The sequence below is a fragment of the Myiozetetes cayanensis genome, unplaced genomic scaffold (assembly GCF_022539395.1).
Source record: "Myiozetetes cayanensis isolate MyiCay16 unplaced genomic scaffold, myiCay2020 scf6-25, whole genome shotgun sequence".
NCBI classification, from domain to species: domain Eukaryota; kingdom Metazoa; phylum Chordata; class Aves; order Passeriformes; family Tyrannidae; genus Myiozetetes; species Myiozetetes cayanensis.
In genome coordinates this window covers 38,013,686-38,029,506 of record NW_026087853.1, presented here as the reverse complement: position 1 = coordinate 38,029,506, position 15,821 = coordinate 38,013,686, and the positions used below count along the sequence as shown (strand labels likewise).

The 15,821-nt window shown below is 42.1% G+C and overlaps 1 protein-coding gene across 4 annotated transcripts in view; it reads left to right on the top strand.

The window, feature by feature from the left end:
* AMBRA1 (autophagy and beclin 1 regulator 1) overlaps positions 1–15,821 on the top strand; it is a 131,182-nt gene that overhangs the window by 91,855 nt on the left and 23,506 nt on the right. For all 4 annotated transcript variants that reach the window (XM_050336795.1, XM_050336794.1, XM_050336796.1 and 1 more), the window contains one exon: positions 9,707–9,846. In XM_050336795.1, coding sequence (XP_050192752.1) covers positions 9,707–9,846 — 140 coding nt within the window. The remainder of the gene's footprint in view (positions 1–9,706; positions 9,847–15,821) is intronic.

Genomic DNA, 15,821 nt, shown 5'->3' with positions numbered 1-15,821 from the left:
CAAAAAGTAAAGTAGGCGATAGAAAAATTTGATTGACATGAAGCTGAAGAGCAAATCACACAATTTGTGAGGATAAGGTGTCTTAACCAAGCCCCATCTCAGATACTGCATTGTGCTTTGAATGTGGAAGAAAATTCAGGCTGTGGAGATCCAGAATTAGCTTTTGACAAGACTGCTGCTATTTTGGAAACATCCCGATTAAGTGGTGGGTCAGTAGCCTGAATGGAACAGAATATGTGTACATTTCCATTGTAAACAGATGGAGAATTCCAAATACCACAGGAAGAAAGGCCCGAAGCAGAAAGACTCACAGAGTTTTAGCACAAAGCCAAGCTTTTTTTAAGTTTATTAACTCTTAGTGGAAACAATGCACAAACTATGTGAGAAGTTACACAATTTTACTGAGTGCTGTTGCATTCTGAGCTTCATGCAGGTGTCAGCAAAATGTATCTAATGTGTTCTGCAGAGCTCACTCATTGACTCGCTGGGTGAACTATGCATGCTCCTACAGCCATAAGCAAAGGGGCTTTAAGCTTGAAAGCCAATGGCCTCTCACATTTGCTTCACTGGCACACACCCTTGTAATGTGAAAAGAAAACTGGTTAGGACAATATGGGGAGATGGCTTACTGCAACGTGTTACCGCTGGTGGAAAAGTTCATATGAGCTAGCAGACTTTTGAAAACAAGAGTAGTTTGCAAGAAAGTAAGTATATTGAAAGCACCATGTGTTGGTTTGTCCCTTGGATCTCCTTTTAAGAGGAATTTGGCATCTTCAGGTCAACAGGGTGAGCCCCTGATGACTCTGAGTAGAACCGTAAAAATATATCCAATTACTGCCCAAAGAAATTTTTCACTGTTGGCAGAAGTTGAACCAGGTCGATGTTTTTTCAGACTGCCAAAAGGCAAAGCGAAGCCACAGGCTGCATGTACTTACTTGCTGATTCTAGGAAGAAGACATGGGGACAGAACCCTTTTCTAACTGATATGGGAAATCCCTCCTTTTAATACAAAAAGCATCACTGTTGTCTGGTTGAGACCAAATAGTGTATATGCTCTGTGTATCTGTCAGGTATCTTTAGAAAAACAGATCATATCCAAAACCCGTGTTGGTAAGCACTGCTAATGTGGGATGCTGTAAGAAAGAGCTCTATTCAGCATCACTGGAAAATGCAGCACCACCTCAGGGGTGCAGTTGGCATGAAGATTTTCACAGATGTGCACATTCGAGCGTGGATGCAGGAATAGTACATTGTAAGAGTTAGTTAAATTACTGTCTCGACCCAGTCAGGTGTGTCTGCATGAAGCCTGCTAAGACAGAACTTACAAGAAACTGTAAAAACTTAAAACTCGTCAGGATTCCTTCATAAAATATTGTGTTAATATCTCATGAGATGGTTAAACATGGAAACAGTGTCAGTTTTAGCAAGCTGGTGTGAAGAAAAGGCAAATGACATTCCTTCAGGATGTTTTTACTTTGTGGGATGTGAAACTGAGAGCCGAGACGTTTTGTTTATTATGAGGTCCAATATTTGGAGAGCAGAGCTCTTGCAGTTCAGGTAAGGCCTTGAGCCCATTTTCCCCATAGTAACTACTGTTAACTTTGGTGCAGTTGGGTACTTATATCTAGTTCTAACTAGATATAAGAAAGAATGGCCAGGATAGTTCCACATCTGAGATTATTTATGTGTAGTCATCTTGCCCAAGGAAGTTAGGGGGAAGGGAACCAAAGTGAATTATTACCAATTTGCATTAAACTGTCCATGGGTGGAGAAAAGGTTTGCAATTTCATGAAGACTTTTTTCAGTACTTCTTCTATCATCTTCCTTGAATTAAATTTAAGCCAACTCTTTCTTCCAATATTTATTCCTTATAGACATGTAGACAGCTGGATGACAGCCTCTTTTCACCTACATGAGGATGCATGTAGCTCTGTCGTCAACATATTGTTGACATTTGATCTTGTATGCCATTCTATTGAGGCTCAGCAGGCGGAGAACAGAGTGTAATGGCAGCTGTGCTCAAATCCTTTGCTCTTGTCTTTAGATTTTTAGCATATTGTAGATGTTGCTGTTACAGTCTCAGCATGACATTTAGTGAGGAATTCACAGATACTGCTTTTGGTTTGCAGTTTGAGTTAAGGGCAAAAATGAAGACGTCTGTCATTCATTTTGCCAGAGAAGTGACCATATCATTATTAGATTGATCCAGCGTTCAGAGCTGTTGATGATTTTTGCAAGAGATAGCAGTAGCTGGGAGCACAGTCCTGTTTGCACAGTTCAATTCACTTGTGCATCTGCACTGAATATGTATGTATATACACATACACATGCATATCTGTCTTCTGTCACTCCAGCACCTCCAAACAGGCTGGAGTGTTTCTCTCCTTTCCTCTCTTCCAACCACACACATGTGCAAATGAAAGGATAATTGTTTTGTTTAGCAGTGTCTTACTTACTCAGCCCTAGGGTTCAGATCTGGGTTTGGACCAGTCCCCTAAAGGGTTTTATGGAGCTATTACCCTGGTTTTGCAGCCTTTGGGGGACAGTAAAATAATGAACTACTTCACTTGCAAGTGTGTTATTTTCCTGAATGAGAGCTTTGTTACTTGAGATGATCCATTTCTTTGTAAGACCTCATTTTTTTAATGTTTTTAAGATTCCCACTAGTTATTTTTAAATGTAGTAGTTGCATGGAAGGCTTGTGAAATAAAGTACCAGCTGATAATGCGAAGAGCTCGTGTGAAGAAAAAAAGATTAGGTGTGTTTCAATGAGACTTCTCTGACTTTGAAATATCAGCAATAAATTAGGTGATCAGGTATGATCAGGAAGAACCAACAATGTTTCACCTTTGCAGAAAGTTTCTCAGTCCATCCAACAGAAATTTCTGGTGCTGACCTGTTTTAGGAATTGTATCAACTATCCACAGTTAAGGTTTCAGTTGTTCCTGAAAATTAAAAGTTAGTTCCCATTTAATTCACTGGCTCAGAAAGCAAAGCTAGAATTTTCTGCACTCACAGCAGGTGCAGAGAAAGGCAGAAAGAGGTTTGTTGTATTGGTGAAGACTGAAGAAAAAATTTTATGTATAATCCTATTGCATCTGGGGAAGATAAATGGAGTTGAAAGAAATTTTATTTGTGCTGAGCATTGGATGATAAAATCCATTTGAGGATAAGACTGACAAATCTAAAAAGATAAGTGCATTATTTTTCACTTCTTCCATTTTAACAGGGAAGATCTAATGGAAGGACGTGTACGTTGTTAGCAGAAATCAGCTGTGGGGGAGGGGTTGAGCAGCACAGACCAACCTGCCTAATAAGGGCAGATGGTAGCAAAAACAGAAAATCTTTTCTCCTGTCTGATCATGGGAAATGCATGCCTTTTTGTTGTAGCTGCATATAGGTACAGAAGGAGACAAAGGGGAGACTTGCTGTGTTTCAGAATTACGGTAAACGTTGTCTTATGAATAAATGTATTGAGCCATCAGTGTAATCCTGAGGAGTTTTTGTTTTGCTTTGCATTCAGGACCCTCTGCTTTAGACAAGCTAGACTTGAAATTTACTGTAGAGGCTGTTCATGGCAGTGCAAGTCTTAAGCCTGAATTTCATCGGCTTTTGTGAAATTTGTTAATAGAAGGCAAAATAAAGAATGTAATCTAAGGAAAAAAAGTGTACTGTTATTTATTAAGGAGATCAGGTTAGAATATTTGTTTTTCATTATACTTCTGGGCCTTAAAAAGCCACAGACTTGTCTAAGTTGGAGGCATAACAGAAGTCAGTGATGCAGATGGCTTCCTGGCAGCTAAGCAAAAGACATGTCATGTATTCAGTGGAGTGGTGGATGCTTTATAGAAACTTACTTGATATGTTGGTGTCAGAGGTGAACTAGTTAACACATTGACATTGAAAAAAGTGCACCAGGTAAGGTATTTCAGTGGCAACACACTGGGAGGAGGCAAATTAAAAAAAAAAAATAATTTATTTAAATTCTGTTTGGTCTTGATAAGGTGCTTGCCGTCAAAAACAATGAAGTCAAACTTGCTTTGCTTATGCCTTCATGCTGTTACTGCATCTTATCTGCTGCTCTGGCAAATGCAACTGCAGTTCATAGTTTTCTGTTATCATGCTCTTTGAGTAGTTTCAGACTGTGCCTAGGCCTTGCTCGGAGATGTACTTCAGTGAACTTAATACACTGTTGTGGATTGGCCGTGCTTTTAGGGCTGCAACTGTGACATATTTCATGTAGCTTAGTTTGCTAAAGCATGAGGTACCTGTGTTGGCCAGAGTCTCAGGTATAGCTGCAGTTATATTGGTAAAGCTGTGCAGCCTCTACAATTCCTGTGGTGGTATAACCGGTATCCACAGGAAGAGCACTTTGTTTAGCAGCATAAACTTTGCATCTGTGTAGGTGTGGAGTACAAATGTTGGCTGCCAGTACAGCTGTATCCATCCATCAGTGATCAGTGCTCCTTTCTGAAGATCTTTTTCTGCAACTCAGGTCAGAGTAGCTATGAAACTATGTATTTTACCAGTCCTCACAGTAAGAGGTTTCTGTTTGGTTTAACAGATTAGATATTTCTTTTCCTGTGTATTTTCATGGTCTGTCAGCCTCTGGTGACAGTGTCGATTCACTTGAAATTAATAATTACATTTTAGGCTGGTGATTTATAAACCCACCTTATCTGCTCCAGCCTTTCCTCTCCCTTTACCTGCTGTCAGGATGGAACTCCATGGATGACAAGCTGTCCCCATGTAAATGAGACAACAGCTGCACCCCCTTCCCAAGCAGTCTTTATCAAGGCTGATATAACAGCCAACTTACTGCCTGGGCTAAGCAAAGGTAATGGCTTGAAATTTATTGGCATCTTGAAAGGCGATGCATCTAGTTGAGAGCAGAAGTGTTTCTATTGAATTTAAAAAGATAAAAAGCAAGAGTTCCTGCTGAGTTTTCCTGCCTGCTTGTGCCAGAATTTTCTCTTCTCCTCCAGCTTCAAAACATGTTTTTTTTCTTTTTAGAGTGTCAAAGACAAGTAAGGTCCTGCTCTGCCAAACAAGTAGTGTTCAGCACTCCCCTGCTTTTCATTGCTGTCTTAGAGGTGGGAAGGCCTTGAGCAAAGAGGCAGCTGTGCAGATGATGTGATGCCTCCGCTTTGGCCAGGCACGGTGCTGCTTGGATCAGGCGAGCGGTGCAGCAACTCTTGCCAACTGGCAGCAGTAGCACATGCTTGGGGTAGCCTGCTGCTACTTTGATGACTGACAGGATCCTGGCGATTGCCCTGTCCAGCTTTTTAATGTTGCCACTTCCTAGAAATGGAGGGGAGAGGTGGAATTTGAAGAGTGTTATTAAATTGCAGCAGCTTTGGGACAGAGTGGCAGGGGAAAACAGAAACAATAGGTCAATAACTAGGACTTAGCAGAGGCTTTTAGCAAAAAGTTTTCTTACGCCTCCAGGGTAGGTATAAATCAACTGTCTAGCTCTATGCTTATGTGTTGTGTTCTGGGCCCCTTCTTCCCACATAAGTACGCAGCAGCTTGACAGCAAGGAAGAGATCTTCGGGAAAGATACCTTGAGGCTGTTGATTGTCATGCAGCCTCTCCTGGCGCTCTGCCATAAGTAAATACCTAAGTTGGTGGCTGTGACAGGTGATACAGTACTGATGTGACAGCACTGACAAGTTGGAAGGGAAGCAGCAGCAGTGGGCCTGAGGTGGCCTTTGCACTCCACATGTAGCTTGTTTGCTGAATAATTTGAGGGCCTATTTTTTTCTTTTCTTCATGCCTTACAGCCCTGCTTTCTTTGAGCCATCTTTTCCCCTGCTGAAATCAGTATTGAAGAAGTGGCTGTAAAGTGATGAAATGAGCTTCAGGGAGTTTAGTGCACGATGTACATGCTCATTTCTGTTCAGAGAGGATGGAAAAGGCACACCAAAAAGATTAGTTGCTTCTAGTGCAGTCTTTGAAAATAGAGACATAAATTACTCAACCAAACCTTTCCCCACACTTCATGATTACAGGGATGTAGAATAGAAGCAAGCAGCTGTTTCTTTTGTGAGCTCTGCTTTCCCTTGGTATGAGTCTCCTTTTATATGGAAGCTTAGCTACCTAGGCAGTTTGGGTTTTTCTAGAGAAAGACTTTTAATCTTGCTGACATCCCATGCACTCAAGGAGAGATGGAGTCCCTGAAATGACAGACAACTGCTGGAATCTCCTGTGAGAGATTCACAGGTCAGGCAGGTGTTCTGTGTAATTCAGGCTGGGTCATGTGGCCCTAAAGGGAAGGAGTATGACCTGTTGTGTGTACTGAAATGACATGTATATGTTTACGTTGTTGCCAAGAAGAGAACTATACATAAATTGCTATACATACATTACCTGTTTGGGCTTAAGCTTCCACAAGGATGTTCTGAAGCTCCCACTCTTCAGACTTCACAGTGTTTGTAGTTAGAGAAACATACTGTTCAAAACTCTATTTCAGAACAGCATCTGGAAATAAAGGCAGCTGACAACTTTGTAAAATGCTGGAGCACCACATCTAAAGCTGTGGCTACGTATTATTGAATTAGTAGTGCAGTGATGCTAAGAACAAGTTTGACATTGGTTATGGTAAAGAGCATGGAAGCTTACTGTGACTGCTGATAGTGATTATGGGCTGGTGAAGTGGATGCAATATGAAATCCCTCTTAAATGAAACTGCCATACTATTAAAAGTAAGCTCTCTCTCGAAGCTATGATAGAGTGTGGTGGGCACCTTAAAGATTAGTGGACTTTTACATCAGTATTTCTAAACCGATTCCTTAACCATTGGCCGTCAACATGGCTGTCACACATGGCCTGCAACTGATCTGTGGGCCAGCCCTAATGAAAAGAAACTGTTGAATTATCAGCTTTATGCATTTGTCTTGTTAATTTTAAGAGTGTGTGAGGGTTGGCAGCAATCTCTTGACCTAGAAGCTGAAGAATTATGTTAGTGTAGGATTCCTGGAGTAACCTATTGTTCCTAGAAGTTTAGAGTTACAAAGTATGAACAGTTCACTGGCAAAGAGGTGTGGTCACTCTGTGGTATCTTTTCAAGCTGGCTACTTTGGTTGAAATATCTCGGTAGCTCTTTATAAGATTTAGCAATGGAAACAAAAAGACCAAAAAAGCTCCAAAAGGAATTAGCTGTGATCTATGGAGAACAGTGCTTCTGACAGAGTTCTGACCTTCTTTGAAGAGAGGAACCTGCCGATGTTGAAGGAACTTTAATTTTTTCTTCCACTTTGTGGATAGAGTAGGGGGTCTTGCTAATGGATGCAATTGCAGCAGACAGTCTGTATGACTGCATCAGATTGATTAGCTGGGTCCTGGTTACTGCTGCGAGTGGTGATTATGCCAGTACAGCTGCTCTCTCCTTTTATGTACTAATTACTACACGCACGGATGTCATCACCCTTAACACTGCATGGAGTTGTCCCATTAGCGTGGGAGTGGGAAGCAGCAGGGGAGGGGAGCTCTTCAGCATGACAAGCTGTTTGGAATTGAATGGAATGGAGTGGAATGATGAAGCAACTATTCTGACACAGAATTTTAAAGCCATCTTGTCTTTGAGATTCAGCCCTCAGCCAACACTTGCAAGTTGTCAGAACCAGACTCATGTTCTTGGGGGAGCACTTTCCATGGGGTGCTGTTTACTGCAAAGCACCTGGGTGTTCAGCTGTAGCCAGCAAGTCTCCTGCCTTGGCATGGCTGCTTACAGAGCGTGTGGGACAACAGCTATATAAGATGACCTGCCTGTGGAGAGGAGGTTGTGGCTAGCCCAGGAAAGTGGCTTCTGGAACTGTGGTACCTTGCAAAGCCATTTTCAGGAGAAATTGTTTGTTTCTGACTAGCCAAAGAAGGATATGATAGAAGACCCTTGCAGTTTTTAAGATATTTAGAATGCTTATTTTACAAATTTATGCTCCTAGCTCTAGGGGACCCCTCCCTTTCCCCTCCTTCTTCCTCCTCCTCTAAATCCAGTCTTCCCATCTCCGAATGCACCATAATCTCCATAGTAACAGGTGCTACCATCATACATCTGATTTCCCCCCCCCCTTCTTTTTCTCCCCTTGCTTTTCCCTCCCTAATTTCCCAGCAAACAAGGTGCATATGTGTGAGTTAATGGGACAGTCATGGCAGAGATGGGTAAGAGCTAGATAAACCCCTAAGGACCTGTTCCTTCCATCCAAACACTGAGCTTCTCTGAATACGCTAACTGCTGAGCGATAGCCAGGGCAAAGAGTGACCAGCTTCTGTCCTATAGAGAAATCTGTAAGGACATTTTCTCCTCTAATGTGGCCTCCTCAGAGGAACCAATTACATGTGTTACTGGTGATTGTAAATAATGTAGCTCTGTTGTTTTGCTCTGACTTACTTTGTTTGCATTCCAGCAGTCAGGATGAAGGTTCTGGGTAGTATTGGAGGGCATACAGTTAAATGGTTTCTGACTCAGGCATCTCAAACTGTCAGACAGACCAAATGTGCGGTGGACACTAGAGCTACAGAGAAAAACAGTCCCGGGTTGTTATGCTAGCTGATGAATCCCATCCTAATGGATTCTAATTATTACTTCAGACCACCTCAGCAGTGCAGTAGTTGTTGATCTGCATTCCTATCAACCTTTATCCTGTTGTTCCAGCACACCTTCATTCCCTTCCCTGTTTCCTGGTCCAGCACCATCCTTGTTTCTGAAGAGTTTGGAAGAAAGGTTTTGGGATGATTGGATGCTTGCCCACTAGAAAAATCTAATGAAATCATGTCTTTCAGCTTGGACTTATCCCACTGAAAATCTGGATTCGAAGTTTGTGTTACTTGCAGTGATTACAGGTTTAAATACAAGCTAAATTTCTGCAGAAATTCTGTTAACAATTTGGTCTTGTAAATACCAAGGTAGGTCATTAGTCCTGCACTTCTGAAGCCCTGATAGCCCAGTACACTGAAGCAGCTTGTCCCTGTCTATTCCTGGTAGCCAAACTGACTACTTTTTCCATTCCCCATTCTTTGATTTTATGATTTCCATGTGTTTTTGGGCTAAATGGACTGTTATCATATACCCAGTTCTGGTTGCTGGGTGGCAGGGTGTAGGAAAGCACTGCGCTGTACAGAAGGCATTAGCTTCCTGGAGTAGGAGCAGTACCCTTCAGAAACCAAGCTAGCGCAGACCTTCGTGTGCACAGGGTTTTCACTCACCTGCCTTAATCCAGCATTTGGCAAGCACTGGCTTGCAGCCATGCTAACTACCTGCAGTCTTGGCAACTCTTCAGCTTCTTACCTTTCTGCAGATAGAATGGGTGGTGTTGGAAGCCGACCTGAACTGAGTCATTTGTTACTTATGTACTTGTGTTATTCTCATAATGACTATACTACCTGTCCCCATTATTTTGTTTAATTAGTTTGAATAAAAGGACTGTACAACCCACTGAGTGACATGCAGGTTCTCCTGGGGACAGAACTACTTCTGCTTCACAGCTGTGTACCAGTCAGTCTATTAAATATTTAAGGGCACGTGTATGTACATTTCTAGCAGCTGCTTACTCTCACTGTTGAATTAATGGTTTCTTGCAACATCCTGTATAGTGACATGTCTCCATGGCCATCTGTGCTGCTGCAGGGTGATTTCACATTTGTTTGAGCCTCCTTGCCTCTCCTCCCTTGTGTTGTCCTGTCAAGTAATCTCCTGTTATTGTTTCAGAGAGTTTTCAACGTTCTGTACCCGATGCCTGCCGACCAGAGAAGACATGTCAGCATAAACTCCGCTCGCTGGCTGCCCGAGCCAGGTCTGGGATTGGCATATGGCACCAACAAAGGGGACCTGGTGATTTGCCGACCAGAGTAAGTGCTTGCTTTACATGGAGACATGACGTGGAGATATAACAGCTTTGGTCATTCTATTCTGAGGGCACTGGGGATAACATGACTTTTCACTGCCTGGGACACGGTGCTCGAGGGGCCCAAAAATCCCAATTCCTAACACTTCTTTTTGTTTGCCACAGTGTTTACCTGAGTCTCTTACAATCAGTGTTTGTTTTGCTGATTATAAACTTCAGAGGCTGTTAGAAGTGCATCTCATTAGCTCATTTTATTTTCCATGTCTTTCTAGAATTTCAAGATCCTTTATTTCTTATATGCCTACTGCAGTGTCTGTCAGTCTCTGTGGATTTATGGACTTCTGAAAGTTTCCAGTGACTGCAGATGGGAGCTGTAACTAATATACTTGCTTTCCTCAGCATTAAAGAACCTCTTGAAGTTCACCAACAGATTGAAAGCTGCTGTCCTAGAATTATCAAATATTTGTTACATTATTCAGGCATGAGATTCTATGAATTACAAAGACTTTTGTCATAACTATGAGCAAGTCAATGAATTATTTTGGTGTCCTCTCTAAAAGCCCAGTGATGTGACATGTAGACTTCAGTTCTCTTATTTATAAAGAGCTGTGAAGAGTCTAACTGCCCCTCTCTAAGCTTGCAATTAAACACAAGCTAATTTAGATGTGGTGTGACACAGATGACCAAGTGAGCAGTGAAACGTACTGCTTTCAGTGTTCTTGGGGAGTCTCTGCATCATGTTTTGTTAAGACCTTTTTCTCCATTGTATTGTCAACTGTACTTTTGGAGCTGTGTTTCTTTTATGCTGCAGGAACACTTCACCGATTTCTCTGCTTTGGTTGTTTGCTGGTACTGAACTACCTTGGTATTCTTTTGGGTTATGCTTCACATGTTGAAGTTCCTTGTAACTTAAAATCTGGCAGCTAGAAACTTGCAGCACTGCTGGTGATTGTACCACTTGCATGTGGATTCCCATCTGTTGTGCATGACATCAGGCATGTGGTACTTGAGGAAAGTCGTATGGTCAGTGTAGAACCACTACCTTCAATCAGAATAAATATATACAGTTGTTAATAGTGACTAATTCAGTACAGCCTTCTGGTGAAATCTGTGGTTGGAATTCAGATTGGATCGGTTTCTGCAGTACAGGATGCCAGCGCTTTTCAAACAGCCCTCTTGTTCTCTTGAACATAATCTTTCATCAAGGCCTTATTTATACACAAAGTTCTGCAAGATGTTGTTATGGAATAAGCTATAATCACTCTTCAGGATAAGTGGCTTTCCCTAAGAACAGTTGCCGTACTTTCTAAGAAGAAGAATTATTCAGGAATAATGGCTCTCTTCTTCTTGAACTTGAAAGCTCTTCCAAGTTATTATATATTCTAAGTATAGAGAAGTGATAAGAACCCAGGAAAATAAAGTCTTCCTGAGGGTGGATTCTTTGATCGAATGCTATGGAATCTAGCTTGGTCTGGCTGTCCTGGCTTCACATGTCCCACATTAGATTTCCATTCCAGTGCTTGTGGTACCCCGAAGCTGAGTGGCATGTCTCTTGGCACTTCACTAAATACCCAACCGGAACGCTTTCATGGTATCTTATGGGAGCACTACCAGTCCTTCTGCAGTATCTCTGTGAAACCGTCTTAGCTCAGCATGTTTCTAGGGCACTATTCTGTCTCCTTACTTCTGTCCCAGCAACTTTATTATAATTTGTTTGCCCAATTCCAACAAAAATAGACCTATTGTTTGTGAATGTGAAACAAGGTGGCTGTAGAAGTGAGAGATTTATTGGTGGTTTGACAGAAGTGCTTCAACAGATTTCCTGCTGGTGGATTGGAGTGATTGATGCTTCTGGTGATTATTGTAAATGTCACAAGGACTGGTGGGTTCTTTTTGGAGCAGAACACCTGATGAGTTCTGTTCTTGACTGCACCATTTTACAGACCAACAACAGTCAAGAGTGACTTGTAAACCTCAGCATGAAGGTGTAGATACTCACTGAGCTGTATAATTTGTGTTGAGGCACTAACATCGAAACACACAAGTGAGTGAGGCTCTATCAGAGCAGAAGTGGCTTGCAGCTGTGGTGTCTGTCTTACACCTACTTGAGAGATCCTCAGAGAAAGGAAAATACCTGATATGTGGATGCCATCTCAGTAAGTTCTTGGCTTAATAAACTTGTTTTGAGATTGGCATGTTTGATGACTTTAACTTGAAGAGTGAGGGGGGAAAAGATGAAAAATATTTGTGTAGTTACCATACAAAGTAATATAGAGGAAGAGAAATATTAAATAAAGGATTCAGCAATTGATAGAGTACTGTATGGAGGATAGCCCAGAAAACAGCAGGGATCAAGAAAACACTCTACTGCTGAAACCCCACTGACTGTTCTAATTTGGCAAAGAAAACTGTGGTCAGTAGCAAACAACAGCGATGATTATAATTCCCTGGGTCTTTATTCCTATATACAATGGAGGCGTTTGAAACCAAGTACTACAGGAATCACATAAACAGATTGAAATAGCAGCTGTTCCTCAAATACAGGATTTAAATGAGTACACTGGAAGTACAAGATGACCAAAAAAAAGCATAACTCGAGGCTCCATGGACTCATAACGAGAGGCTATGCAAGCAGTCCTTCCAGAGTTCTGAAGAAACATCAGTTAAATCTAAATGTTTTGGCATATATTGCTAAGCTGGGGTAGCACTGATGTCAGTTGTTCTTGCAGATGGAAATGGGAAAGGTCAGGTTATCTTGGCAGTCCATAATGTGAACTTGGTACACAGATGAAGTCCTGGCTAAAGGAAAGAATACAATGTGATTGACATCTGTACTCTGCCACAAAAGAGGTTGTTGACGGTTACTCTAGTGGCTTGTAAGGGTGCACTAAATAAATGTGCTGATGGGACATTAGCTCTCTCACTGCAGAGAAAAATCAAAAGTATTGCCCAAGAATTGAATTGCTGTGAAAGTGACTGGAGTTACAGAAATGAGAACTTAATGGTACAAAGTACACTTAGTGACTAATGAAACTAAGCTCAGCAGTTAAAATGACGGAGGAGGAGAAAGACCCAAGGTTTTAGTTGATTGTAGGTGATTAAGCCATCAATACATGAGGCTGTAAAAAGAAAAAATTTAGTTCTCAGATGAGACACAAGACACTTAACAGCAGAGATAGCAAAATATCAGTACCACTGTAGAAGAAACTAAATACGTAAGCTGGAACCATTTAAAATTCACCTGTGACCCAACACAGGAATTAAAAGCAGCAGATAGTGGGGTCAGGAGAGCATTTTATCTAAGAAGACCTGTAGCTTGGGGTCTTTAGCCGGGCTAAAAAGGAGAGATAAGGTAAGATATATAGCCTTCCAAAAATATCCAAGAAAAGAAAACTATTTAAATGTATATCGCAGAACAGGTGAGGTTTGACCATTGGAAGTCATCCAGTCCAATCTCCATGCTCAAACAGGGTCCCCTACAGCTTATAACTGAGGATTGTGACCAGGTGACTTTTTAAAATCTCCAGGGAAGAAGACTCTACAGTCTCTCTGAGCAGCCTGTTCCAGTGCTCAGTCACCTGCACAGTAAAGGAGTTCTTCCTCATGTTTAGGTGGAACTTTGTGTGTTCCAGTTTCTGCCCATTGCTTCTAGTCCTGTTGCTCAGCACCAGTGAGGAGAGGCTGGCTCCATCTTCTTGACACCCTCTCTTCAGTCCCCTAGTCATCTCTGTAGCCCTCCACTGGACTCGCTCCAGGAACTCCATGTGTCTCTCATACTGAGGAACCCAGAACTGGACACGGTATTCCATGTGAAGCCTCAGCAGGGCTGAGTAGAGGGGCAGATCACCTCCCTTGACCTACTGGCAATGTTCATCCTAATGCATCCCAGGATACCATTGGCCTTCTTGGCACAGGGTCACACTGCTGGTTCACGGACAGCTTGTTGTCCACCAGGACCCCACATCCTTCTCCGCAGAGCTGCTTTCCAACAGGTTGGCCCCCAGCCTTCCCAAGTGTAGGACCCTGCATTTGCCTTTGTTGAATTTTGGAAGGTTCTTCTCTGCCCATCTCTCCAACCTGTTGAGGTCCTTCTGAATGGCAGACAACAGCACTCTGAGCCACTTCTCACAGCTTTGTGTCATCAGTGAACTTGCTGAGTAGGCTCTCTGCTCCTTCACCCAAGTCACTAATGAATAATTTAAACAATATTGGGCCCAATATCGACCCTTAGCGGACAGCACTAGTTACAAGCTTCCAACTAGACCCTGTGTCACTGATCACAACCCTCTGAGACCTGCCATTCCGTCACTTCTCAATCCACCTCACTGTCCACTCATCCAGCCTGCGCTTCCTGAGGATGTCATGGGAGACAGTGTCACAAGTCATGCTGAAGTCCAGGTAGACAACATCCGCTGTTCTCCCCTGTTTATGCAACCATCTGTCCCATTGTAGAAGGCAATCAGGTTGATTAAGCGTGATTTCCCTTTGGTGAATCCATGCTGACTATTCCTGGTCACCTATATATGTGAACATATTTCAGCTGTCATGCAGGTGAGTATATATATGTATATACACTTTTTATTAGAGAACGAAGAGGCACAAATTGACTATGACTAGGTTGTAACTGCAAAGTAAAGTGGCAACCAGGTGATTTCTGCAATAGCCTGTATGTTGGCTGGGTGGATGCAGAAGACTCAGCTGTTTGGAGATGCAGCTCAGCTTGCAGAGACAAGTGTATGACTTGAATACTTGTGACTGGTGGTGGGACAGAACTTCTGAGCCATGAGGCCGCTTTTGGTGTTTTAAACCAAAGGTCCACATCTAAACATGTGTTGACAAGTTGGCTCTCAGAGCTGTTGTGCTGTATGGTAGTGAGGTGGTAATAGCCGTGTTCATCCATACTTGGAAATGCACCTAATGTGCCTGAAAGAAGCCTGTAAAAGACTGGAATTCATGAACAGTACAGTAGCTGTGAGGACAGAATAAATGTTTTTATTAGCCAAAGATTCAACCCCTGTCAGGGTTGCGTTCTGGTGAGTAAAGGAAAAAAAGGACATTGTGTACCCACTTCCTTAGATTTCAGGGTGACACACTAAGCTCACTAAACTGTGCTATTGAAAAGCATCCATTTTTTTACTCTGCTTTTTATGGGATTAAGTTGGAAGAAACTTTTAATGTAACATCGGGAGTGTTCCTCCTTTCCCAAACACTCAAAGGCTAACCAACTTACATTGTGTACTACTGTGTTATTTCTCATATGTAGTATTAGATACAGACTTGTACTGAAAACCCAAAAATCCCAATCGTCACTGAATAAATACTATTCTGACTACAGATAACAAATAGCAAAGGTGGCAGAGCTGGTGTTCAGCAGTGTCTGCCCATCCTTCATATATTCATTTCTTTTTCTTTTTGTTTGTTTAGCTGCTGGTTTCACTTGCTCACAAATAAACAAACTATCCATTTGAGAACAGGTCTCTATAGCCTGTAAAAAAACTATTGTGTACTTTTCCTGCTGAATCTATGTCTTTGAGGAGCAAACCCAGGGGACTGGGTTCCTGCAGCTTTTAAAAACAACTTCATCTGCAAGTGACCAACAGGACAAAAGATTTACTTTTCACAAGTCTGATCTTGGAGCTGGAGCAAGAGGACTCAGGTTTGTGGTTCACAGGCAAGTTCTGCTGATCAGAGAGTTTTGGCTCAGATGTGGCTTGGAAACAGGTTGAAGTCTTTATGAGGTTCTGACAGCCTTTTCTGTTTTTGAGGCTCCTGTAGCTCACTGTTATCATGATTATGAACTGGTAGACTTGCATACATATTAGATCGTGAGTCTCCTGTCTGCTTGCACACGGTTTCACATTACCATGTGGTAGTCTGTGCTTTTTTGGATTTAAGTTGAGTGGGTGTTCAGTCCAGAAGCGTGGTATTGAAAGGCTCTGAGGCTGCCATGTTTTAAAGGGTGGGCACCACTGAGCTAAA